Source organism: Podarcis melisellensis, assembly GCF_964234715.1.
Source record: "Podarcis melisellensis genome assembly, chromosome: 2".
In the NCBI taxonomy this organism is placed as follows: Eukaryota; Metazoa; Chordata; class Lepidosauria; order Squamata; family Lacertidae; genus Podarcis; species Podarcis melisellensis.
The window spans coordinates 123,719,747-123,744,427 of record NC_138529.1 but is presented as its reverse complement, the minus strand read 5'-3'; the positions used below and the strand labels follow the sequence as shown (position 1 = coordinate 123,744,427).

At 44.8% G+C, this 24,681-nt stretch overlaps 1 protein-coding gene across 3 annotated transcripts in view; it reads right to left on the bottom strand.

Moving 5' to 3' along the window:
• The window catches only part of LOC309365181 (uncharacterized protein), a 46,729-nt gene that overhangs the window by 4,717 nt on the left and 17,331 nt on the right, over nt 1–24,681 (bottom strand). Inside the window, exons 1-2 of one of the 3 annotated variants that reach the window (XM_081903391.1) lie at nt 23,152–23,367; nt 22,021–22,915 (exon numbers count right to left, since the gene is read on the bottom strand). The exons of 1 other annotated variant lie outside the window; for it this stretch is intronic. In XM_081903391.1, coding sequence (XP_081759517.1) covers nt 22,190–22,768 — 579 coding nt within the window. In that variant the 5' untranslated portion in view covers nt 22,769–22,915; nt 23,152–23,367 and the 3' untranslated portion in view covers nt 22,021–22,189. Of the gene's footprint in view, nt 1–22,020; nt 22,916–23,151; nt 23,368–24,681 lie in introns of those variants that run through there. One more of the 3 variants, XM_081903392.1, reaches the window with a different exon arrangement.

The window sequence follows — 24,681 nt, the reverse complement described above, 5'->3', positions numbered from 1 at the left end:
ACTATACAGACCTTTGTTGGCAAGGTGATGTCTCTGCTTTTTAAGACGCTGTCTAGGTTTGCCATCGCCTTTCTCCCAAGGAGCAGGCGTCTTTTAATTTCGTGACTGCTGTCACCATCTGCAGTGATCATGGAGCCTCCATTTCTTCCCCTTCTATTTGCCAGGAGGTGATGGGCCCAGTGGCCATGATCTTCGGTTTTTTGATGTTGAGCTTCAGACCATATTTTGCGCTCTCCTCTTTCACCCTCATTAAAAGGTTCTTTAATTCCTCCTCACTTTCTGCCATCAAGGTTGTGTCATCTGCATATCTGAGGTTGTTGATATTTCTTCCGCCAATCTTAATTCCAGCTTGGGATTCATCCAGCCCAGCCTTTTGCATGATGAATTCTGCATATAAGTTAAATAAGCAGGGAGAACAGCCTTTTCTCTTTCCTCAAAATACAGGAAACACGACAAAGAAGGCCTTGGAGTATCACCGTGGAACATAACAACAACAACAACAACAACTGGTTGTAAGTCACTTTGGGCTGCCCTGGGCAAGAGAAAGCAACTAATAGATTGATTGGTTAAATAAATAAATAACAATAACAATAATTGAAACTGCAGTACAGTGGTACCTCAGGTTAAGTACTCAATTCGTTCCGGTGGTTAAGAAGAAATAGGGATAACCAAAGGTACGCGACAAGGGTGTCCACTTTTTCCATTGTTATTCATCATGGTCCTAGAAGTCTTTCTAAATACTATAAGAGAAAATAAGGAAATAAAAGGGGTAGAATTAGGCCGGAATGAGTACAAGGTTAAAGCCTTTGCCGATGATCTGGTTTTAATGGTGGAAGAACCTTTAGAGAGCACCAAAAATATTCTTGAAGAGGTGGAGAAATTCGGTCAAGTGGCAGGTTTTAAATTGAATAAGAGAAAGACCAAAATAATTGCTAAAAATATGGATCAAGAAATGATAGAGACAATGCAACAGCAAATAGGAATAGAAGTAATGAAGAAGGTGAAATATCTTGGTATTTGGTTAACCCCAAAGAGTATTGACTTATATCAGAATAATTATATACCGTATTTTTTGCTCTATTGGACGCACCGGACCACAGGACGCACCTAGTTTTAAGAGGGGGAAATCAAGGGGGGGGAATTATCTCCCCCCCATCCCCCAAGAGCAATGGACAGGCTGCGTGCAGCCTGTCTGCTTCTCCCGGAGCTTCTCGGGGCTGCGGGGGAGGCCCGGGTTCCACCCCCCAGCCCCAAAGAGCAAAGAAGCCAAGACAGCGAGCGGGATCCATAGCCGCGCAACCTCTCCAGCCAGGAGCTAAACCTCTCCAGCGCGGCTAAAGAAGAAGCCAAGGCAGCAAGCGCGATCCATCCTGCTCACTGCCTTGGCTTCCTCTTTAGCCTTGCGCAACAGGGTGGATCGTGCCCGCTGTCCACCGGGGCTGGACTAGATGACTCCTGGGGTTCCCTTCCAACCCTGCAATTCTATGACCTCGGAAGGTGTTGGAGGTCTCCACCACTGGAGGCTTTTAAGCAACGGTTGGGGGACCATCTGCCTGGCGTTCTTTAGCTGTGATTCCTACATTGTGAGGGGGCTGGGCTAGATGACCCTCGGGTGGCCCTCCCAACTCTATACAGTCCTACAGTTCTGCGTCAGGAGATACAAGCCACTTCACACAATGCCCACTCCCAATTTTCATCGGAGAGACACTGGCTTCAGTGTCTAGGTAGGTACCCCCCCTACCTGCCACACTTCCCCCACCCCACTTAAGCTGAGGGAATTCTTGCCCAGAGAAGCTCCTAGGTGAGGCAAGGGTTAAGATCTACCTCTGGTGGATCACAGAGAGGCGCAAGGCTAAAGAGGAAACCAGGGCAGCGAACGGGATGGATCGCGCTCGCTGCTCCGGCTTCCTCTTTAGCCTTGCGCAGCCTCCCCCCCGGTGCAGAGGTTGCGCAAGCCTTTTCTAGAGGAGGGAGAAGGGACTGACTGGCGGTGTCAGTCCCTTCTCCCTCCTAGGGAAAAGCCCGCAAGAGCCGCGTGAAGCTTTTGTGGGGCTCTTGGGGGCTTTTCCTGCCTGCCTCCCCCCTGCATTCGCTCCATAGGACGCACAGACTTTTCCCCTTAGTTTTTTAGATGGAAAAGGTGCGTCCTATGGTGCGAAAAGTATGGTGCCAGTGTGGAATGGAATAAAGAAAGATCTGGAGGTGTGGGGACGAATGAAATTATCGATGTGGGGAAGGATTTCAAGGATAAAGATGAGCGTTCTGCCAAGATTATTATTTTTGTTTCAAACAATTCCAGTAATCAGAGGGACGGCTATTTTTAAGGAATGGCAAAGAACAATTTCAAGGTATATCTGGCAGGGTAAGAAGCCAAGAATTCAATTTAAATTATTAACAGATGCGAAAGAAAGAGGAGGCTTCGCCCTGCCAGACCTGAAATTATATTATGAAGCAACATGTCTCTGCTGGTTAAAGGAATGGATAAAATTAGAGAATACGGAGTTGCTAGATTTAGAAGGATTTGACAATAGATTTGGGTGGCACACATATTTATGGTCTGGAAAGAAGAAAGGTCATTTAGGCTTTGAGAACCACATTTTCTGAAGATCGCTGAAAGAAGTTTGGGATAGGTATAAAAACCTACTCGAGCCAAAAACCCCACACTGGTTGTCTCCATTAGAGGTTATGAGTGTTAAAAAAACTAATATGAGGAAAAATTGGATTACATATGGAGAGCTAATTGTTAAGGAAGGGGGGAGGTGGAAAATGAAACCTTATGAAGAGGTAAAAGAGCATGTATATGATTGGTTGCATTATTTACAAACAAATGAAATGTTTAAGAAGGACGTCAAAGAATATGGATATGCAGAGAAAGAGTCAAAATTTCAAACAGAAATAATAAACAATGAATTTAAGATATTATCTAAAATGTATAAAGTTTTGCTGGAATGGCATACAAAAGATGAGGAAGTTAAATCGGTTATGATAAAATGGGCCAGGGATTTTGGATATAATATACAAATGGATGATTGGATTAAATTATGGAATGAAAATATGAAATTTACTGCATGTACAGCGTTAAAAGAGAATATTATGAAAATGATGTATAGATGGTACATTACACCGGTAAAACTTGCAAAAATGTATAAAACATGAAAGAAATGTTGGAAATGTAAAGAAAAGGATGGTACTTTCTATCATATGTGGTGGGAATGTAAAAAAGTGAAGAGCTTCTGGGAATTGATTTATAATGAACTGAAGAAAATGTTGGAATATACATTTGTTAAGAAACCAGAGGCTTTTCTTTTAGGAATTATAGGAAATGAAATAAATAGAAAGGATTGTAAACTTTTTCAATATGCAGTAACAGCGGCGAGAATACTACTGGCCCAGAATTGGAAACAAGAACAAGTACCAACATTAGAGGAGTGGAGAATAAAGCCGATGGACTATGCAGAACTGGATAAATTGACAGGAAAGATTAGATATCTACGAGACCAAAAGTTTATCGAGGACTGGAGAAAGTTGGTGGACTATTGGGAAGGTATAAGTGACAGAGAAATAACGTTAGTGGCATTTAAAGAAGCTCTGTAAAAGTCAAAGAAAGGTTGCAAAAAAGAAAAATAGGTTTTAAACGGTTTTACGAAAGGCAATAGTGAATTTAAGAAATGTGTACTCAAAAATTAAATTTGGATGATTGTCAGAGAGGCTGAAGGAAGTCCAAAAGTGAAAAATGTGTTAAAGTTGAAATGTGATGTGTTATGTATTTTTTTGTGGAAATTAATAAAAAATTATATATATATATATAAAAGGAAAGTGTTCTTAACATAATGGGGCCTCCTGCTGCTGCCCCGCCGCTGGACCACAATTTCTGTTCTCATCCTGGGTGAGCGGAGTCTGTAACCTGAAGCGTATGTGTCACAACTGCCCAAGGTCCCAGCTCACAGAGGACCAACGCCAGGTCGTCGTTATATACAAAAGTCTTTATTGAAGTTCAATCTCTATTTCAAAGCCGTGGCGCCCAGCTCTACGTCTTAAACCCTAGACCGCCGAAGCTCCGTCTGAATCTCCTCCCCTCTGACACCAGTTTAAGACTCTAGCCCTGCTCCACCTCTTCCTCTGCTCTCTCCTCCTCTGGGTCCTCCTGTCCGCTGGGGCATTCCCCTTTCTGGACTCTTCTGACGCTGAGTCCCCTGACTCCTCCCCCTGCCTCCGGCGGGCTTTAGGACCTGGTTCCCAATCCGGGTTCTCTGCTGTCCCGCGCACCTGTACATTTGAACTTGGCGCTCGCGCCAACCCAGTGACCTTCCTCCTGACCGTTACACTGCTTCTGTCACTGCTTCCCTCTTCCGGGATGCTAGCTGGACCTGACCTACCCTCCGTTTCCTGACTCTCCGATGGAGGCGTGGTCAGCCCTGACTCATCTTCTCTCCCTGCTGGGGGAGACGCTGGTCCCGATACCTGGGACTCTTCCCCCCCACTACGCTCTGGTGGGGAAGCTGGTCCTGATCTCCAACTGCTGCTCTGGGAGTCCCCGCTGGCCCCTTGTTTCTGGAGTGTCCCCCTTGGGACCCCCCTTGCCCTGGCCACCGGCGCCCCCTTCTGTGAATCTTCTGACTCGCTGGAGAGGCTCATGGAATCTCTCGGGCCACTGTCATCTTCTCCTACGCTGCCCTCAGATTCTTCCCCTTCGCTCTCCATTTCCTCTCTTCCCTGTGCCTCTGCTCCTGAGCCCCTGACAGTATGTAACCTGAGGTACCACTGTACTAATAATAATAATGCAGGCTCTTGAGGGGGGAACACGGGAACCCACCCATTTCCCTAACAATCTTCCCCATCCCTTAAATCCCACAGATTTGAGAGATCTGATATAGTGGGAATAATGGAAACCAGGTGAGAAGGAGTTGGGCCCAGGTGTGTCTGGGGGGGGGGAGCCCTTTAGATGCTTCTGCACAGAAACACAGGTATGTGGGGGAGACTGGAGTTGCCCAGAGAGAAGCCTCAAAGGGGAGAGGAATAATAAAGTGGGCTTCCTCCCTTTCCTCTTTCCCCCCATGGTTGGACTCGCTCTCACAGCCCCCAGCGCCCCCTGCAGCTCCTGATCTGGGACCTGAGGCAGGGCAAGGATGGAGCTTCAGGGGAGGAGAGGGTGGCTGGATCGGGGCCCCTGCTCAGGGATCTCTCCCTGGAGTCCTGGAAGATTCCTGGGCAGGAGGGAGAAGTCAAGGCAGGCGGCCCCCAGTCCCTCTCTCTTTCTCCAAGATGGCTTCGATCCCTCCCCAGGGATGCTCCCTTCCTCCCTCTGCCCCCCCCAGGGTCCCCTTTCCCCAGAGGCCCCCCTGGCCAGCTCAGGCTTCCTGCCAAATCTCTCCCCATCCCAGGAGGGAGACAGGGGGGGTCTCCATCCAGGCCTCTCTCGCCCCCATTAACCCTTCCATGGATTCCCCACTCTCCCCCCAAAGGGGACCCACCAAGCCTAGGATGGCGGCGCCCCAGGGATTCCTGCCAGGGGGTTCAAGTCCCTGCGAAAGGAGGGGCCCCGATCTTCAGCCGGATTGCATGCATCGGGGCCTCTGTTGTTGGGGGGGTCTCTGCCCCCTTCCCCTTCCCCTCCCTGCCCTTCGCCCCCTCCCCGCCCTACAGCTTTGCCTCTTTGTCCTCTCTGTCCCTCCACTTCCATCGCTCGCTCTGCTATTACGATTTCCTTTCTCTGGGGGTCTCCAAGGAGGCGCCCCCTCTGCGTCTGCCCATAGAGCTACGAATAAGAGCCCCCCCCAGAAGGAGGGTGGGAGCAGGGGAGGCCGGAGTGGAGGGGGGCAAATTGGGCAAGCTTCACGCACTGGAGTTTTTCCGGGGGGGGGCCTCCTTCCCTGCCGGCAGCTGAAACCAGCTCCTTCTTCCGCATGCAAAGGAACGGAGCCGCCCCTGAGGTGCTTCCCTCCAGCCAAAGCTGCAGAACCCCCCAGCCTGCTCTTGTACAGGGGCGCCCTCAGCAAGGGAGGGGGCAGGCATAAAGGGACGGAGCCCAGTCCCATTTGGCCAGCCCTGATTGAACGTTCCCATTTTACATGCACAGCAGATAGCTGGTTGCAGGCTGGTGTGAGCTTTTCACGACTATACAGTTCAGCCTGTCTCAGAATAAACTATACATTCCTGGTAAGTTCCTGGCATTTCACTCCTCCCATTGCAAGGACCATCTGATTCTTGTTTCCTTTGTGAGAAAGGAAGCCAGTCTGTGTGAATTCCGTCTCTGGTGCTATTGTACTTTTTCTTTCTGCTCTGTCTTGCGACAAGACAGGATGTCTGTATGAGGGCTTGTTGCTATCAAAGGGTTAAAAGGTAGCAGAAACGCTCTAATCACTGAGCAGCTGGAGGTCATTAGGCTTCCAGGAACATGAGTTTGTATAAATAGTCTCCCGTGTGTTTGTTCTTCCCTTCTTCTCTTTGGGTGTGTGTTTTGCTGAGATGTGTGGTTCGTCGCCAGGATTGTTTTCTTGTGTTTTGTAAATAAACCTTTTTTTTTTTATTTACAAACCGCATGCTCCAGGACTCTTTTTGGGAAGATGCAGCCTCTCCTGCCCTTCTTAGCTGCTGCACGAAATACTCTGCCGTAGTGAGACTTTTAAAGAAGGAAGTGCACTGGGCATTTACATTAAACTAATTAAAGTTTAATGGGACAGGTTATGGATGTTTGTACGTCAAGAAGGAGATAAGGAGAGCAGTTCAGAGTGATTTATGCAAGGACTGGAGTGAAGATAGAAGCGGTTGCCGACAACGAAAGCCTTCAAAGCAGCTTGAGTCCTGCAACGTGCCTAGAAAAGTTTTAAAGAGGCACTGCGCAGTTTGTACTCGCTGGAAGACGTCTGTTCCTCAAGGAGCCACCTCAGCAGCTGGGAGACGGTCTACAGGTGTGTGAGTATCGTTCCTAAGCCCCAGGGAGGATGGCAGAGTCCCAGGAAAGTTTTACTGTCCCGTTTACGCGACTCAATGGGAAAAATTGGCAAGATTGGAAGGCTAGAGTAAGGGTTTGGTTGCAAGCAAAAGAGTTGTGGAGTTGTACTGAAGCACCGCCTTTACAGGCAGCTGCAGACGCGTCAGCAGCAGACAAAGCAGCAGCAGCAGCTTCACAGAAACGTGACAGGAAAGCCCAAGGTCTACTAGTTTTGGCAGTGGGACCAGAGCAAATGCCTTATGTTTCTGAGTTAAAGAACACGCATGAGGTCTGGACGGTTCTGCAGCGGTTAAATTCCAGAAACACTGCGGGGGCCAAGATCCATGCTACAAGATGTTTGTTTGATTTACGTCTCCAACCGGGAGCGTGTGTGAAAGAACATATTGCCAAAATGGTGTCTGCCTTTAATCAACTAAGACAGCTGGGCATTCCTTTCTCTATTGAGCAGCAGTCATACATATTGTTGTCTTCTCTTGATAAAAGCTATGAGACTCTAGCTCTAACTTTGGAAGCTATGCCTTCAACTGAATTAACCCTTGAATACATTTCTTCTCGGCTTGCAGATGAACAGGATAAAAGGCAAAGAGAAAGAGGTTTGTCTTTAAAGGGGAGTTATGCTGTGCCTAAGAGTGTTGATGCTGAGTTTGAGCACACAGTAAATGCTTTTGCAGCTAGACACTGTTTTCGCTGTGGTTCCCCTTCCCATCTAATCAGGAATTGCACACGTGAACCTGGTCAAGACAGCAACAAGGCTGTTACCCCTAGTTACCAGACAAGGAGTTCCAGGGGACGTCGAAGAAGAGGAGGAGGTCGTGGCTACTCCCACAGCACACAGCACATGGCTTCAGCAATGGCGTTGATGCAAGGGCGTGGCCAAGGCAGCAATCTACGCTGGTTGATTGACAGTGGTGCATCTCACCACCTGGTGGCGCCATCTAGTGTCCGTTTGCAGAATTGCAGACATTTGCAAACCCCTAAAGTTGTGACAATGGCAGATTCAACTAAACGTTCCTTAGAGACTGTAGGCACAGTGTTCTTGAATTGTTTGCAAACAGAAATTGATGCCTACGTGCTAAAGGGACTGAAGGGGTGTATTTTGTCTGTGTCAGAACTTGATAGAAATGGGTTTAAAACTGTGTTTGAAAATGGGGTTTGCACTATTTCAAAGAATAACGTATCTCTTTTGCAGGTGGAATGCAGAGATGGGTTATATTATTTTGAGACAAGTCCAGATGAAGTTGAACAAGTTCATGCTGGTTGTGTGAACACGCCTACTCATAATTCTTGTGTTCATTTATGGCACTGCCGTTTAGGACATATTAATTTTCAGTATGTTAAAAGGCAACCTGAATTATCAGAAGGGTGCAAAATGAACAAATGTACTAAGTATTTGGATTGTACTGCATGCAAAAGGGCGAAGGTTCATAGATGCAGCTATCCCAGTTCAGATAGGAAATCTGACAAAGTATTCCAACTTGTACATATGGACCTATGTGGCCCAATGCCTGTTGCTAGCATGGGAGGTTCGAGGTATGCACTGTGTCTCTCGGATGACAAAACAAAAGTCACATGGTTTTTTCCTCTCAAAACAAAAGCAGATACTGCAGAAACAGTTAAAAATTGGGTTCATGCAGTAGAACTTGAATTCGGTACTAAAGTACTTGCTTTTCAGACAGACAGAGGGTCAGAATTTACCGGGTCTGTGTTGCAGAATTTCTTTAAGAAAAAGGGAATTAAGCATCGTCTGTCTACACCTTATTCCCCCCAAGAAGGAGGCGCGGCCGAACGTAAAAACAGGGTTCTGCAAGAGTTGGCAAACTCTATGTTGTTTGATGCTAAACTTCCTCAAAGTTACTGGGCGGAAGCCTGGCAGGCGGCTACTCATATTCTGAACCGAGTATATAATTCTGTAATTGGCACTACCCCTTATTTTGCTTTATATGGGAAGAAGCCCAAAATTAATTACTTTCGGGTGTTTGGATGTCCAGCCTATGTACTTATCCCAAAAGCGTTCAGGAAAAAGGGAGGTCCAAGGGCTAGGAAACTCATCTTTTGTGGGTACGAACCACACGCTAAATCTTGGAGATTCGTGAACCCAAATGGGGATACTACAAGAGTGGTCCTCAGTAGGAGCGCTGAATTTTGTGAGCAGTCCGGATGGACTCACTTACATGCTAACCCTGACATTTTGAGAGATGATTTAGGCATTTATGCTGAGAATGAAAGTCCAGAGAGTGGTGAGACAGAAGGGGATGATGCACATGGTTCAGATGCAGATTCTGACCAGGCACAAGGTTCTTCTCCTAAGGTAGAAAAGCCAGAATCTAGGAGTGTTCCAACATCGCCAGTCAGTAGGCCTAGCAGACAGCAAAAGCGAAGCAGGTCACCTGCAACACCAAGCCCAAGGGAGGTATCTAAACGGAGGTCTTTATCCCTAGGGGCGCGTCCAGATATAAAGTCTGAGACAGATTCTGACAGCCAACGGTCAGAGGGGGCACAAGAGGAGCAATTGCGCAGGTCAAGTCGTGCAACGAAGGGCAAGCCGCCAGAGCGGTTTAAGGTGACAAGTGTATACGTAAATATGGCACAGTGTGAGCCAGATAGCTATATGGAAGTACAACAGCTTCCAAGCTCAGAAGCCATTAAGTGGCAGGAAGCAATGGAAAAAGAGATGGCTTCAATGAAGTCTCTCGGTGTGTTTACAAGTACAGAGCTTCCGAAAGGGCAACAAGCTGTAGGTTGTCGATGGGTATATCGTTTAAAGCCCACAACTACTGAAGAGTTGCAATATAAAGCCCGACTAGTTGCAAAAGGGTTTTCGCAGCGCAAAGGTGTTCACTATTCTCAAATCTATGCCCCTACTTCAAGATCGGAGTCACTAAGAATGCTTTTAGCCTCTTCAGCTCAGAAGGGAAATAAGCTGTTTCATTTTGATGTCAATGTGGCTTACTTAAATGCAGACTTACAGGAGGAAGTCTATATGACACCACCACCAGGTTTTGAAGGAGACAAGCCAAACCAGGTCTGGCGCCTACACAAATCCATTTATGGGTTGAAACAGTCCGCCCGTAATTGGAATTCCTGCTTAAACGATGCTCTAGAGAGCATGGGGTTCAGAAAGAGCGCAGCAGATGCGTGTCTTTATCTAAAAGGCTCGGGATGTGAACAAGAAGCCGTTTTGATATTTGTTGACGATTTATTATACAGTGGAAAGGATGATAAACTTGCACAACCATTTGCCACAAAGCTTGGAGAAAGGTTTCAAATAAAATCACTAGGCAATGTATCTGTTTATCTAGGAGTTAAAATTCAGCAAGATGAAAATGGGAACTATTGGCTCAGCCAAGAAGCTAAGATCCAGCAGTTGCTGGAAAGGTTTAAAATGGACAACTGTGCTGGTGTTAAAACCCCAATGGAGTTAAGTTACATAAAGGATGCTCAAGCCGAGCAACAGGCAGAGTTCTCTAATCCCGGGGTTTACCAGTCAGTGATAGGCAGTCTACTCCACATTGCACAGTGGACTCGGCCCGATATAACATATGCTGTCAACATGCTGTGTAGACAAGCTGAAAAACCATCAATGCATGCTTGGCAAGGAGTAAAAAGAGTTTTAAGGTATCTCCAAACTACCAAAAGGTTTCGCTTAAAACTACCAGCAGAGGGCAGCACACAACTTGAATGTTGGGCCGACAGCAGTTGGGCAGATGCTGGACCAGATAGAAAATCAGTGTCAGGAATGGCGATAAAATTTGGAAATGCACTAATTGGTCGGAGATCAAGAAAGCAATCACTTATAGCTTTAAGTTCAACTGAATCTGAGTTCAATGCATTATCAGATGTATGTAGAGAACTGGAATTTTATAAGCAACTGGTACAAGAATTGTTTGGAGAATGTTCCCTACCTATCAGAGTGTGGGAAGACAATCAACCTTGTATTAAACTAGCTAAATCAGGTCAATTCAAGGCACACACAAAACACTTGGATATCCGTTATCAAAATGTATGCCAAAGTGTAAAACAAGGTTTAATTGAACTAAAGTATTGTCCAAGCCAAGAAAATCTCGCAGACGGTTTTACAAAAGCTTTGAGTCCGCAATCTCATAAATGTTTCTGTTCAGGTTTAAATTTGAATTAGGGTTGGTACAGCTCAGTGTTACGAGCGAGAGGGGGTGTTGCTATCAAAGGGTTAAAAGGTAGCAGAAACGCTCTAATCACTGAGCAGCTGGAGGTCATTAGGCTTCCAGGAACATGAGTTTGTATAAATAGTCTCCCGTGTGTTTGTTCTTCCCTTCTCCCCTTTTGGGTGTGTTTGCTGAGATGTGTGGTTCGTCGCCAGGGTTGTTTTTTGTTTTGTAAATAAACCTTATCTTTGAGTTACAAACCGCATGCTCCAAGACTCCTCTTTGAGAAGATACTGCCTCTCCTGCCCTTCTTAACTGCTGTGCGAAATGCTCTGCTGTAGTGGGACTTGTGACGATGGAAGCGCACTGGGCATTTACATTAAACTAATTAAAGTTTAATAGGACAGGGCTGCTCCTCTCATATGTATTTGTTATGTTTTTAATCTGTAATTAGTAGAAATAAAGTAGGTATGCCCAGGTACCTCCTCAACTCCGTCTGCGCTGCTTTTACTCTGCTATACCGGGCGCTCACAAGAGAGCGGCTGTGAGTCCCAGAACACAAGGACCCCTTCCTGGGAATGCTGCGTAGCTGTTCCAGTGCCGGAGGAGGCCGTGGGACCTGCAAGAGTGTTCCATTATCGGTCCTGGGCCCAGGCGCTGTGGGCTGTTTGCTGTGGAGCTGTTTGTCCGGGAGCCCTGCCAGAGAGTGATTGATGGAAGTATGTGATGTGGCAGCCAAGAGGCTTCTCTGCATGCCAAGGAGAGCTAATTAGGCCTAGTATACCGAAAGGTGCCGACAAAGGTCCATATAGTTAAAGCCATGGTTTCCCTGTAGTGATGTATGGAAGTGAGAGCTGGACCGTCAAGAAGGCTGATCGCTGAAGAATTGATGCTTTTGAATTAAGGTGCTGGAGGAGACTCTTGAGAGTCCCATGGACTGCAAGAAGATCCAACCTCTCCATTCTGAAGGAAATCAGCCCTGAGTGCTCACTGGAAGGACAGATCGTGAAGCTGAGGCTCCAATACTTTGGCCACCTCATGAGAAGAGAAGACTCCCTGGAAAAGACCCTGATGTTGGGAAAGATGGAGGGCACAAAGAGAATGGGGCTACAGAGGACGAGATGGTAGGACAGTGTTAAGTTGTGTGTGAACATATCAGACGACACAGCGATTCTTCAAACAGCTCTTGTTTATTCACAGGCCAGGACAGAACTGGCCTCCCCACCTTCTCACTATATAGAAGGGTCTGGTGACTTCTGTTTCAGTGTATCTGAAGAAGTGTGCATGCACACGAAAGCTCATACCAAGAACTAACTTAGTTGGTCTTTAAGGTGCTACTGGAAGGAATTTTTTTATTTTGTTTTGACTACCACGGCTACCTATCTGTAACTAGGACAGAACTGAACTGAACTGAAGGGTTCAATCAGCCTGCTTATATAGAGCTCCAGTACAATGTTACTGTAACAACTTTCTAAAACTATCCAATCACTGAATGTCACTTTCGATCCCTTATTTGCATAACTATCTACAGTATCCCCCTGCTGGCCCAGGGTGAGAACTTCAGTACATAGCAGACAGTGTTCTCAAAGCGACCAGCATGAGTTTGACCAAACTGCAGGAGGCAGTGGAAGACAGGAGGGCCTGGCATGCTCTGGTCCAGGGGGGTCACAAAGAGGCGGACACGACTAAACAACAACACATGCCTAAAGGATCTTCACTGGCTCCCAGTATGTTTCTGAGCCTCCCATTTCCTTCTCGGGGGGGTGGGGGTATCTCCTCTCCGCCCCTCCCTTGCTCGCTCTGAGCATCTCCTCTCCGCCCCTCCCTTGCTCGCTCTGCTATTCCCATTTCCTTCCCCGCAAGACAAAGGGATGGGGGTCTCCAAGGAGGCGCTCCCTCGGGGGAGCGGCTCCTTTCTCCTAAACCAGCCCCTCCCCCACTCCCCGGATGCCCAAAAGGGAGGGGGAGGGATCCCCCACTTTCCTTTCACCCCCCCGCCCCAAATCCTGCCCCCCCTTCCCAGCTGCCCTGTTTGCAGATTCAGGGGGAGGAAAAGCGCCCCCCCAAGATATAGATATATTTCACACCTCTTTTCCCTCCTCCTCTGCAGAGCTGCTCCTCTTCCGGGAAGGTGGATCAGGCCCCTCCCCTCCCCCTTGGCCCCTCCCCCTCCAAACCTCCCTGCCTCTCTAGGAAGCGGAGCTCACTGACCCGGGGGGGGGAGGAATGAGTGGCCCCTCCCTCCCCGAAGACACAAATTCTCCTCCTTCCAAACCAGCTCCGTTTTACGGATTCTCTCCTGAGAAAGTCCCGGGTTCGATCCCCGGAGGCGGCAGGGAAGGAGACCCCCCCCCCACCTGGGAAAAAGCCCTCCAGGGCAGGAAGGGGACATGCCGCCCTTTTAATCCCTTGCCGGGAGAAGGGGGTCCGGTCAGTCTCACCCCCATTTCCCGATGGGGGGGAGGCAGGGCCGGGGCGCAGGGGGTCTTTAGTTCCTCCTCACTTCCTGCCATCATCTGCATATCTGAGGTTGTTGATATTTCTTCTGGCAATCTTAATTCCGGCTAGGGATTCATCCAGCCCAGCCTTTCGCATGATGAATTCTGCATATAAGTTAAATAAGCAGGAAGACAAAATACAGCCTTGTCGTACTCCTTTCCCAATTTTGAACCAATCAGTTGTTCCATGTCCAGTTCTAACTGTAGCTTCTTGTCCCACATAGAGATTTCTCAGGAGACAGATGAGGTGATCAGGCACTCCCATTTCTTTAAGAACTTTGCCATAGTTTGCTGTGGTCGACACAGTCAAAGGCTTTTGCATAGTCAATGAAGCAGAAGTAAATGTATTTCTGGAATATATTTACATACATATGCATAATGGCATCCATTCTCATCAGCTCCAACAACAAAACAGTACGACGTAAAAGTAGTTTCACAGTCTCAAACTGGAAGAGAGATAAGACAGTCTTCCTTTCTCACGCTCCACTCAGACAGGTGTGTGAAATATACCAAACATAACATCAGCATTGGGGAGCATGAAATCCTTTATATTTGAATATTATTAATAAAAAACGAATAAAAACTATTATTATAATACAATACTTGTGAGACATGACCTTCATTTCTTTAAAGACCTGTCTATACAACTTTATATACAAATACCTGAACTTCACATGCACTCCATGCATTTAAGACTGATTTCCCATTATCTGAGTTCATTGATGGGAAGGAAAGTGAGCACTCATAGAAATACGTCAAACACTCCATACATCTAAAGGTTTTCTTCTCCCCTTTGAGAATCTGTAGAGGTTTCTTAAGCATCCCATTCTAACTGATGCACCGCTCTGGGACTTCCAGGTTGTCGCATCGGAGTTCAGTCGCCTGCCATGCACCCTCCGCAGCAGATCAGGTCCTGTGGTCAACTGGTCCCCAACCATTAGCCCCTCCCTCACCTGTCTTTGCTCTCCGGCCAGACCAGGTTTCTGGAGCAAGGCTGGCAGACCCTTTGACCTTTTCAGAAACAGGACGAAACAGAACTGGTAAGGCTGCCACCACTCCCTTGTCCCAGGGTTACCTTAAGCCACAGCTCAAGGGAGACGGCCGGGCTTCTTTGTTACCGGTTAACCCCAAACTACAAGTTGCTTCCACAAGCTTGCAGGCAGAAATTCTTTAGTAAGGCGCAACCAAGAAGCTAGGCGTTGGATTTAGCTTTTCCCTGGATAGGCACACACAATACAAGAGAAAGTTTCTTCCTTAAAATTTATTTTAAAACATAAAGAACATGCTAGAAAGCAGGCACATCTTTTGGTAGATTAGAAGTAAAGAGAAATTAAAAACGTTGCAAAATATAGCTAGCTAATACTCACTTCTACACTCTAAGGCAAAGATAGGATAGTTCAGAGTCCTTCAGAAATCCGCATTCAGAGGTCTTAGAAAATCTTCATCACAAAAGAACGGCTGCTTAGGTGTAACATCAGCAGCAGCCGGGCGATTTTGCGGACTGCAGAGTGCACCTTCCCAGCCATTCTCAAGATCTTCTATCCCTAATCTGCACGTGGAATCCGATCCCCCAGGCCCAATCACCACTCTTGGTTACATTTGAATTCTCCAATGACCAGCTTGTTGGCTAATAATTTTAACTTCTGACAGCTGGGCCAATTAAGACTCCAGAGCCTAGATCAAAGATGTTTCCTCCCTTTCTTGGAGCTTATGCAGATGCACCTCCTTTGGGCAATTAACAGGGAGATGACATCACCGGCTGGATATCCATAACTTCCCTCACAGGTGTCAACCCTTCACATTACCCAGATAATTCTCCCATAGTAAACCTTTCACGCCCTTGGAGCCAACGGGTCTATGGGTTAAAACAACAGGACCTAGTTCCCATAATTCTTGCTGGTTTCCCACAAGGCCTCACTCTCCGCTTGAGCAAAGTACTAACTTTACTACAGGTGCCATGGGGGTGGGAGAGAGAGTGTGGGTATAGGCCCCCCCATAAGGCTCTGGGGTTACTGGAACATCGGAGCACTCTGCCAAAAGTGGAAAGCTATAAAAATGTTAGGTGTTAACAAGAACTTGACTATGGGCCAGATGAGGAAGACACCCTCAACCAAAGTAGAGAAGGAGAAACAAGAGGAGAAAGAAAAAACAGAATTGATGGAGATTCTTGCTTTCAGAGTGAAATCAGCTTATGCAAAAGCAAATAAACTACCAGGAGTTTGATTGATTTTATGAAACTCAAGATGAAGAACTCCAAACACACTACCAGAAAAACTGATTACAATGCTCAAAATTGCTGAAGAAAAGAACCAGCTATAAGTTTCTGGCTGATACGCTCAAGAAGAATTCAATTCCCTTTAGTTGAGAATTCCTGGAAGGGATTTTTTTTATGTACATAGGGAAGAAACAAAGATGGCAAGGGCCAATAAAAGCAGAGGCATTCTAAGGATCTAGAAATATGGTCAAAATTGAAGTTATCACTGCTGGGCCGAATTGCTGCGATAAAGATGAATGTATTGCCTAGGATGTTGTTTTTGTTTCAAACATTGCAAATTTTGGACAAGATGGACTGTTTCAAGAAATGGCAGAGAGATATCTCTAGATTTGTCTGGCAGGGCAAGAAACCTCGAATAAAATTTAAGATTTTAACTGATGCCAAAGAAAGAGGTGGATTTGCCCTGCCAGACCTAAAACTTTATTATGAATCAGCCGCATTTTGCTGGCTGAAGGATTGGCTGCTTCTTGAAAACACGGACATCTTGGACTTAGAAGGTTTCAATAATGTTTTTGGATGGCATGCATATCTGTGGTATGATAAGGTCAAAGCACATAAAGCTTTTAAAAACCATATTGTCAGGAAAGCATTGTTCAATGTCTGGATGAGATATAAGGATTTGCTTGAAAGTAAAACACCAAGGTGGCTGTCACCAATGGAGGCTAAGGCTCTGAAAAAACTTAATATGGAGACAAATTGGCCAAAATATTGGGAAATTTTGGAACAAGATGGAGATAGTTTAAAGCTGCAGAGCTTTGACAGTTTAAAAACTAAAGTACGAGACTGGCTTCACTATTATCAAATAAGGGAGGTTTATAACTTGGATAAGAAAATTGGTTTTCAGGTGGAAAAATCAAAATTGGAAATAATAATAATAATAATAATAATAATGATAATAATAAGTTTTATTTATATCCCGCCCTCCCCAGCCGAAGCCGGGCTCAGGGCGGCTAACAACACTAAAACAGTACAACATTATAAAACATTATAAAAATGAATTAAAATCAAAATTGATGGCAACCATAAACTAAAGTTTTGTAAAGATTGCCAAAGGAGGGAGTCAGGCTGCGCCCTGACCAAAGGCCAGGTGGAACAGCTCTGTCTTGCAGGCCCTGCGGAAAGATGTCAATCCTGCAGGGCCCTTGTCTCTTGTGACAGAGCGTTCCACCAGGTTGGAGCTGCAGCCGAAAAAGCCCTGGCTCTGGTTGAGGCCAGCCTAACCTCTCTGTGGCTTGGGACCTTCAAGGTGTTTTTATTTGAAGACCGTAAGTTCCTCTGTGGGGCATACCAGGAGAGGCGGTCCCGTAGGTACGAGGGTCCTAGGCCGTATAGGGCTTTGAAGGTTAAAACCAGCACCTTAAACCTGATCCTGTACTCCACCAGGAGCCAGTGCAGCTGGTATAGCACCGGGTGAACGTGATCTCTAAGCGAAGACCCCATAAGGAGTCTCGCTGCGGCATTCTGCACCCGCTGGAGTTTCTGGGTCAGTCTCAAGGGCAGCCCCACGTAGAGCGAGTTACAATAATCCAGTCTGGAGGTGACCGTCGCGTGGATCACAGTGGCTAGGTCAGGGGTAAGGAGACAACTGCTTAGCTTGGCGGAGATGAAAAAATGCCGCCTTTGTTATAGCTGCAATCTGCGCCTCCTTGGAGAGGGAGGTATCGAAGATTACACCCAAACTCTTAACGGACGGTGCTGGCACTAATTGCACCCCCGCAAGAGATGGGAGTTGCCCCCTCAGTCCCATGTCGTCCCGTCCCAGCCAGAGGACCTCTGTCTTCGAAGGATTTAACTTCAACCGGCTCCCACGTAACCATCCAGCCACAGCCTCCAAGCATCTGATCAGTGTGTCTGGGGCCGAGTCTGGGTGGCCGTCCATCAACAGATAGAGTTGGGTGTCATCAGCATACTGATGGCAGCCCAGCCCAAAACTTCGGACAAGCTGGGCGAGGGGGCGCATAAAGATGTTAAAAAGCATCGGGGAGAGTATTGCACCCTGGGGCACACCACACACCAAGGAGTGGCGGGATGACAATTAGGGCGACCAGAGCCGTCTCTGTCCCATGACCAGCGCGGAAGCCGGACTGGAATGGATCCAGAGCCGATGTTTCATCCAGAAACCTACCAAGCTGTTCAGCAACCGCTCTCTCAATCACCTTACCCAGGAACGGAAGATTCGAAACTGGGCGGTAATTGGATAGATCTAAAGGATAGATCTAACAGAATTGTTAGAACCTAAAACTAAGAATTTATCAAGAATGTATAACTTGCTGTTGAAATGGAATACTGAAGATGAAATGGTTAAATCTGTCATGATTAAATGGGCACAAGATTTTGGACACAACATTATGATGGCTGACTTGGAAAAGTTATGGACCACAGGTATTAAGTTTACTGCTTGTAATGCCTTAAGAGAGAATATAATGAAAATGATTTATAGGTGGTACTTGACTCCAGTCAAGCTGGCAAAAATTTACCATTTGCCTGATAATAAATGTTGGAAATGTAAGGAGATTGAGGGCACATTTTTTCACCTTTGGTGGACGTGCCCCAGGATTAAGGCCTTCTGGGAGACGATTTATAATGAAATGAAAAAGGTATTTAAATATACCTTCCAAAAGAAACAAGAGGCCTTTGTCCTGGGCATGGTCGGCTAATTGGTGTGAAGGGAGGATAGAACTTTTTTTATGTACGCCACAACTCATCGCAAAGTATTGGAAGACACAAGAACTACCCACCCGAGAAAAATGGCAGACGAAAGTGATGGACTATATGGAACTGGCTGAGATGACTGGCAGAATCCGGGACCAAGGAGAAGAGTCGGTGGAAGAAGATTGGAAAAAAATTAAAGTATATCTTTAAAAATATTGTAAAATTAAGGACTGTTAGAAAGATGTTGGAAAAAGAAAATTAGGTGGTTTTAGTGGAAATGATATAAAGGATTTAATGAAAATGAGTTGATGAAATTGATGAAAGAGAGGACGTTAAATCATAATATATTAAATTAAACTAAATTACTTAAATGACAATAAGGTTGGAAGGATTTGCTGAAAAAAAACGATTTGAACTAGAATACAAAATTGGGAGGTGTGAGGAGGTCGAGGAAATAAGTAAAGGAAGAAAGTAATGTAAAGGTTTAATCTGTTTTTTCTTCTATTTTTGTTTGTTTAAATGAATGTATTGTTATCCTATTTTTCTTTTCTTTTTTGTATTTTGTATTGCTTATATTTTTTCTGCTTTTTGTAACCTTTAAACTCTGAATAAATATTATTTTTTAAAAAAAGCAGAGGCATTCTAGAGGAAATATATTTTAAAAAAGAGCTGGGAGATGGATGCATCAGTAGACGAGCTGGAGGAGGGAGATAGCTGATAAGGGGAAAGGGGACTTAAAACTGTTTAAAGGATTCAATGATGGATTTAAAATTGTTTTCATTGAATGTGAATGGTTTGAACAACAAAACCAAATGAAATAAAATTACACATATTTTCACAAGGAAACAACGACAAAAATGATTATTGGTAAATAAAGGACTAGGACAGGAATTCATATAAAACAAAGAAAAGAGGGGTGGTACTATATATGAATTCCAAACTGGACTCTAAACAGATCTTTAGAGGCGAAGAATGATTGCAGTGAAAGTGATGGTGCAAGGAGAAAAAAATATTATTGGTAGGAGCTGACGCACCTAATGAGGAAGAAAGATTTCTTCCAACTATTGGATGAAAGTATGTCTGAGGTTTATGATGGAAATATAATTATTATGGGCGATTTTAATGGAGTAGTATCACTGGACTAAGACAGAACACTGCAGAAAGGTATCTCAAAAGAAGGCAAAATACCAAATACGTTTTTTGTAATTAATTATGTAATTAGGGAGAATTTATAGAGAGTTTGGGAAATGTATAAGGATTTGTTGGAAAAGAAAACATCTTTGTGGCTTTCAGCTAACCAAATGAATTATAACTAGGGAGAAAATTACTTAGGGTGATGCTCCTGAAGAAACCATGAAGCATTTCTTTTAGGGATAACTGGGTCAAATGTTCCAAGAAGACAGATGAACGACAGCAGCAAGAGTACTTTACGCACAAAAATGGCCAAATCAAGAGACAGCTACACTTGATCAAGAGAGCGGCAGTTAAAAGTGATGGAATATGTCAAATTGGCAAATTTAACTTTAAAGAGGAGTGGAAACCTTTTGTTGAATATTTAAATAATTTTTGTAAACATGTACAAACACAGGTAGGAGCTGAATGAAAAACAACAGTTGAATACTTGCTGGAGAAGAGTGTGGAAAAGGTAAGGTGTAAATATCTGAAATATGCAGCGATTTAAAAATTCTATGGGGAAACCATGGAGAGGAAGTCAAGTATGAAATAAATGTGTATCTGGAAAGTAGGTAGGAATTTGTAAATAAATTGCATATAAAAATAAATTGCATATAAAATTATATACATATAAAGCAATAGAATAACTTCCCACACTCCTTCCATTCAAATCATTTCTGCTTTCTCAGTTTGTTGGTAGATTGTTGGTTTTCAACTCTTAAAGCTTCTCCTCCTTGTGAGTCCATTGATGTTTTGTAAGAACATCAGGATTGAAGAGCTATCTACACTCCATATAAGTAAGTGGTTTTCGCTCTGTGAGTTCAATGGTGTTTGCTAAGGTGTCCACTTCTATTGAAGCTCTTTCCACACTCCATGCACTTAAATGGTTTCTCCCCTGTGAGTGCGTTGATGAATTCTAAGGTTTCAACTAGTAGTGAAGCTCTTTCCACATTCCATGCACTTAAATGGTTTCTCCCGTGTGACTCCGTTGATGAATTCTAAGGTGTCCACTCTGACTGAAGCTCTTTCCACACTCCATGCATTTAGAATAATAGACTCATAGAGTTGGAAGAGACCACAAGGGCCATCGAGTCCAACCCCCTGCCAAGCAGGAAACACCATCAGAGCACTCCTGACATATGGTTGTCAAGCCTCTGCTTAAAGACCTCCAAAGAAGGAGACTCCAGGGGGGCCACTAGGTGGCGCATCAGAAGATGGCTGACAATAACATCACTCCGACCCACACGAGGTCATTTGGAGGCTATGATGGGGGTAATTAGCCTCCTTAACCCCCCCCCCTAGGATTGTGGGGGGGACGGCCCTTGTCTGCTGTGCCCTATACCACCCCCGAATTTGTGGGGGTGGGGGCACTAGGCACAAAGCCCTCCTGTGGGATTCCGGCACTCCTGGACGCTGTCCCTGATTCGTGCCACTAGTTGCAAGAATCTTCAAAAGAAACAATTTGGACAAGATAAATTGCACATGCTTCAAGGAAAAAGGGGGAGTAAAGACTGCTGACAGAAGAGATCTCTGATAACAAGACAAGAATAAAATATGAGAAGATACGTCAATATACGGTACAACAAATGACTGAGGGGGGAAAAACCTGCCTTTCATTTTTTTTATGTGAGTAAACAAGAATCCCCTCCCCTAATGAGTCAGAAATTAAGGACTTAAGCTGTGGATTTAAGACTGTGTGGAGATAAACTTTCGAACCAAAGCAATGTTTCAAGACGAAGCTGGAAAGCTAAGAGTTTTGGAATGGCACAGTTAAAAATGCCATCGCCATTTTGGGAGGCATTGTTGGAGCTCTTGGGTCTGGGAGGAGAAAGAGAAATCAACTTCTCGGTAGGACCTAAGAGCGACAAATGCCTACTTTATGATGGAAAGAGCGATGTTATCTACGAAGGAGATATATGGAAACCATCTGGGCTTAGTTTGGAGAAACGGGAAATCCACACAGGATTATTATATTTGCTTATCGGCTTAAGGAGACTAACAGAAGAGATCGTAAAGGAAAAAGAGAAATTATATGAACAAGATATGATGTGGAAACACCAAGATAAGACTGGATAGAATTATGAACTTTGTCTGGACTGATTGGGACTGATTTGGACATTAACGCAGTAATAAGAAGATGATCTGAATCCCCCTTTGGATCTTGAAGTATGAGTTCCCCCAACAAAATTTTAAAAACTGGCTTTGTAATGTGGAATTTATGTGATGTGATTTAATTTGATGTGATTGGCCAGTTAATAAAAAATATTTTAAAAAAACAAAAACAAAGAAGGAGACTCCACCACACTCCGTGGCAGCAAATTCCACTGTCGAAAAGCTCTTACTGTGAGCAAATTCTTCCTAATGTTTAGGTGGAATCTTCTTTCTTGTAGTTTGGATCCATTGCTCCGTGTCCGCTTCTCTGGAGCAGCAGAAATGGTTTCTCCCCTGTGTGACTCCATTGATGAATTCTAAGGTGTCCACTAGTAGTGAAGCTCTTTCCAAATTCCATGCATTTAAATTATTTCTCCCCCGTGTGACTCCGTTGATGAATTCTAAGGTATCGACTCTGACTGAAGCTCTTTCCACACTCCATGCATTTAAATGGTTTCTCCCCTGTGTGAGTCCGTTGATGAATTCTAAGGTTTCCGCTAGTAGTGAAGCTCTTTCCACACTCCATGCATTTAAATGGTTTCTCCCCTGTGTGAGTCTGTTGATGAATTCTAAGTTTTCCACTCTCAGTGAAGCTCTTTCCACATTCCATGCATTTAAATGGTTTCTCCCCCGTGTGAGTCCGTTGATGAATTCTAAGGCCTCCACTCTGACTGAAACTCTTTCCACATTCCATGCATTTAAATGGTTTCTTCCCCGTGTGAGTCCGTTGATGAATTCTAAGGTGTCCACACTGACTGAAACTCTTTCCACATTCCATGCATTTAAATGTTTTCTCCCCTGTGTGAGTCCGTTGATGAATTCTAAAGTTTCCACTCTGACTGAAGCTCTTTCCACACTCCATGCATTTAAATGATTTCTCCCCTGTGTGACTCCGTTGATGTTTTCTAAGGTGTCCACTGTAAGTGAAGCTCCTTCCACACTCCATACTTTCACACTGTTTATGTTCTCTTTTCACACTCCGTTTATTTAAATGGTTTCTTCGTTAGTTCCATTGGTCATGGCCCACCAGAATTCTGACTACCTTCTCCATGGTCTTCTTTTGATGGGGTGGGGAGAAAATCCTATTTGTTTTCTAGGAAGAGAACAAAGTACTATTACAATTAGCACCTGCTCTTATTTTAAAGTCTTTTACAATCTCTCCTGTCCTCCATATGTTCCAAATTTTTAGGAAAGGCAAATGAAATAATGTAAAATAATGGTCATGCATCATCAGCCTTTTATAACCCTTAATTATTGTTAATGAAGCAGCATTATCTTAGAATACGGTTGAACTGTGGGCTTTACGTTTGATAAAAAGAGGTTTCTCACAGGAAAGGGAGCTGCTCTATGTTCCATCAACCTGGCCAATATTCATCAGGGTCCTAAATTCATCATGAAGTTCTTCATCCGCTGCACTATAACCCTCAACCCCTTGGGCCACATTTTGTCCCCTTCGACCTCTAGATCTTTATTCATCACCTGCACAGTCCCTTTGGCCTCAGGAGGTCCATACTGACCATTTTGGGAGACCCATATATAAGTTTAGTGACAGGGCTTGGTGCTTGTGGTCGGTTGAAGGAGTGCTCAATTGGAGAATGTTCTTGGGGTTGGACCTCCATCTCTCAGCCTTGCATTATGGAATGGAGAGAGCTGGAGATGCAGAAGGAAAGTAGCTGGAACCTGACCGCTGGGATGGCCAGACTGAAACACCCACCCCAATTATGATTTATAATAATTATATGCCACTGGGTCTCGCACCTGGCTCCTGACACTGGCTTACCTTAGCGGAGATTCCCTGTCCAGGCCTCTCACTGTTCTTCCTCCTTTGCTCTGGGTGGCCAAGGGCTTCTGGATAATCTAGCTCTGCTCCAACTGGGAATTATTTATTAAATTATTATTATTATTATTATTATTATTATTATTATTATTATTTATTATTTGTACCCCGCCCATCTGGCTGGGTTTCCGCAGCCACTCTGGGCGGCTTCCATAGAAACCAAAAATACATTAAATTGTTATACCTCTCTTCATCTGAATATCACAAGATAAATATATGTGTGACACTGATATAGGTGAGTATTAAAGGTGAATAACACTGCTTTTTGGAAAGAAAAGAAAGAAGATGAAACCAGTGGTGTGTCCTCCTGAATGTAATATAATAATAATAATAATAATAATAATAATAATAATAATGAAGTGTAAAGAAGAAACCAATCTTCAAATCAGTTTCATATTCCCTGGCTGTATTTCTCAGCCATGATTGTGACTCAGAATCTTAGCCACAATTTATTCTAGAATATCAACTGGATCTCTTTGTATTTGGAGCCAGACATCCCTGGGATTTCAGCCAGACATTCCTTTAGTGTGGGCAGCAGCAGCGGAGGAAGTGTTGCTATCAAAGGGTTAAAAAAAGTAGCAGAAACGCTCTAATCACTGAGCAGCTGGAGGTCATTAGGCTTCCAGGAACATGAGTCTGTATAAATAGTCCCCCTGTTTGTTTGTTCTACCCCCTTCTCCCCCCTTCTTCTCTTTGGGTGTGTGTTTTGCTGAGATGTGTGGTTCGTCGCCAGGATTGTTTTCTTGTGTTTTGTAAATAAACCTTTTTTTTTTGATTTACAAACCGCATGCTCCAGGACTCTTTTTGGGAAGATGCAGCCTCTCCTGCCCTTCTTAGCTGCTGCACGAAATACTCTGCCGTAGTGAGACTTTTAAAGAAGGAAGTGCACTGGGCATTTACATTAAACTAATTAAAGTTTAATGGGACAGGTTATGGATGTTTGTACGTCAAGAAGGAGATAAGGAGAGCAGTTCAGAGTGATTTATGCAAGGACTGGAGTGAAGATAGAAGCGGTTGCCGAC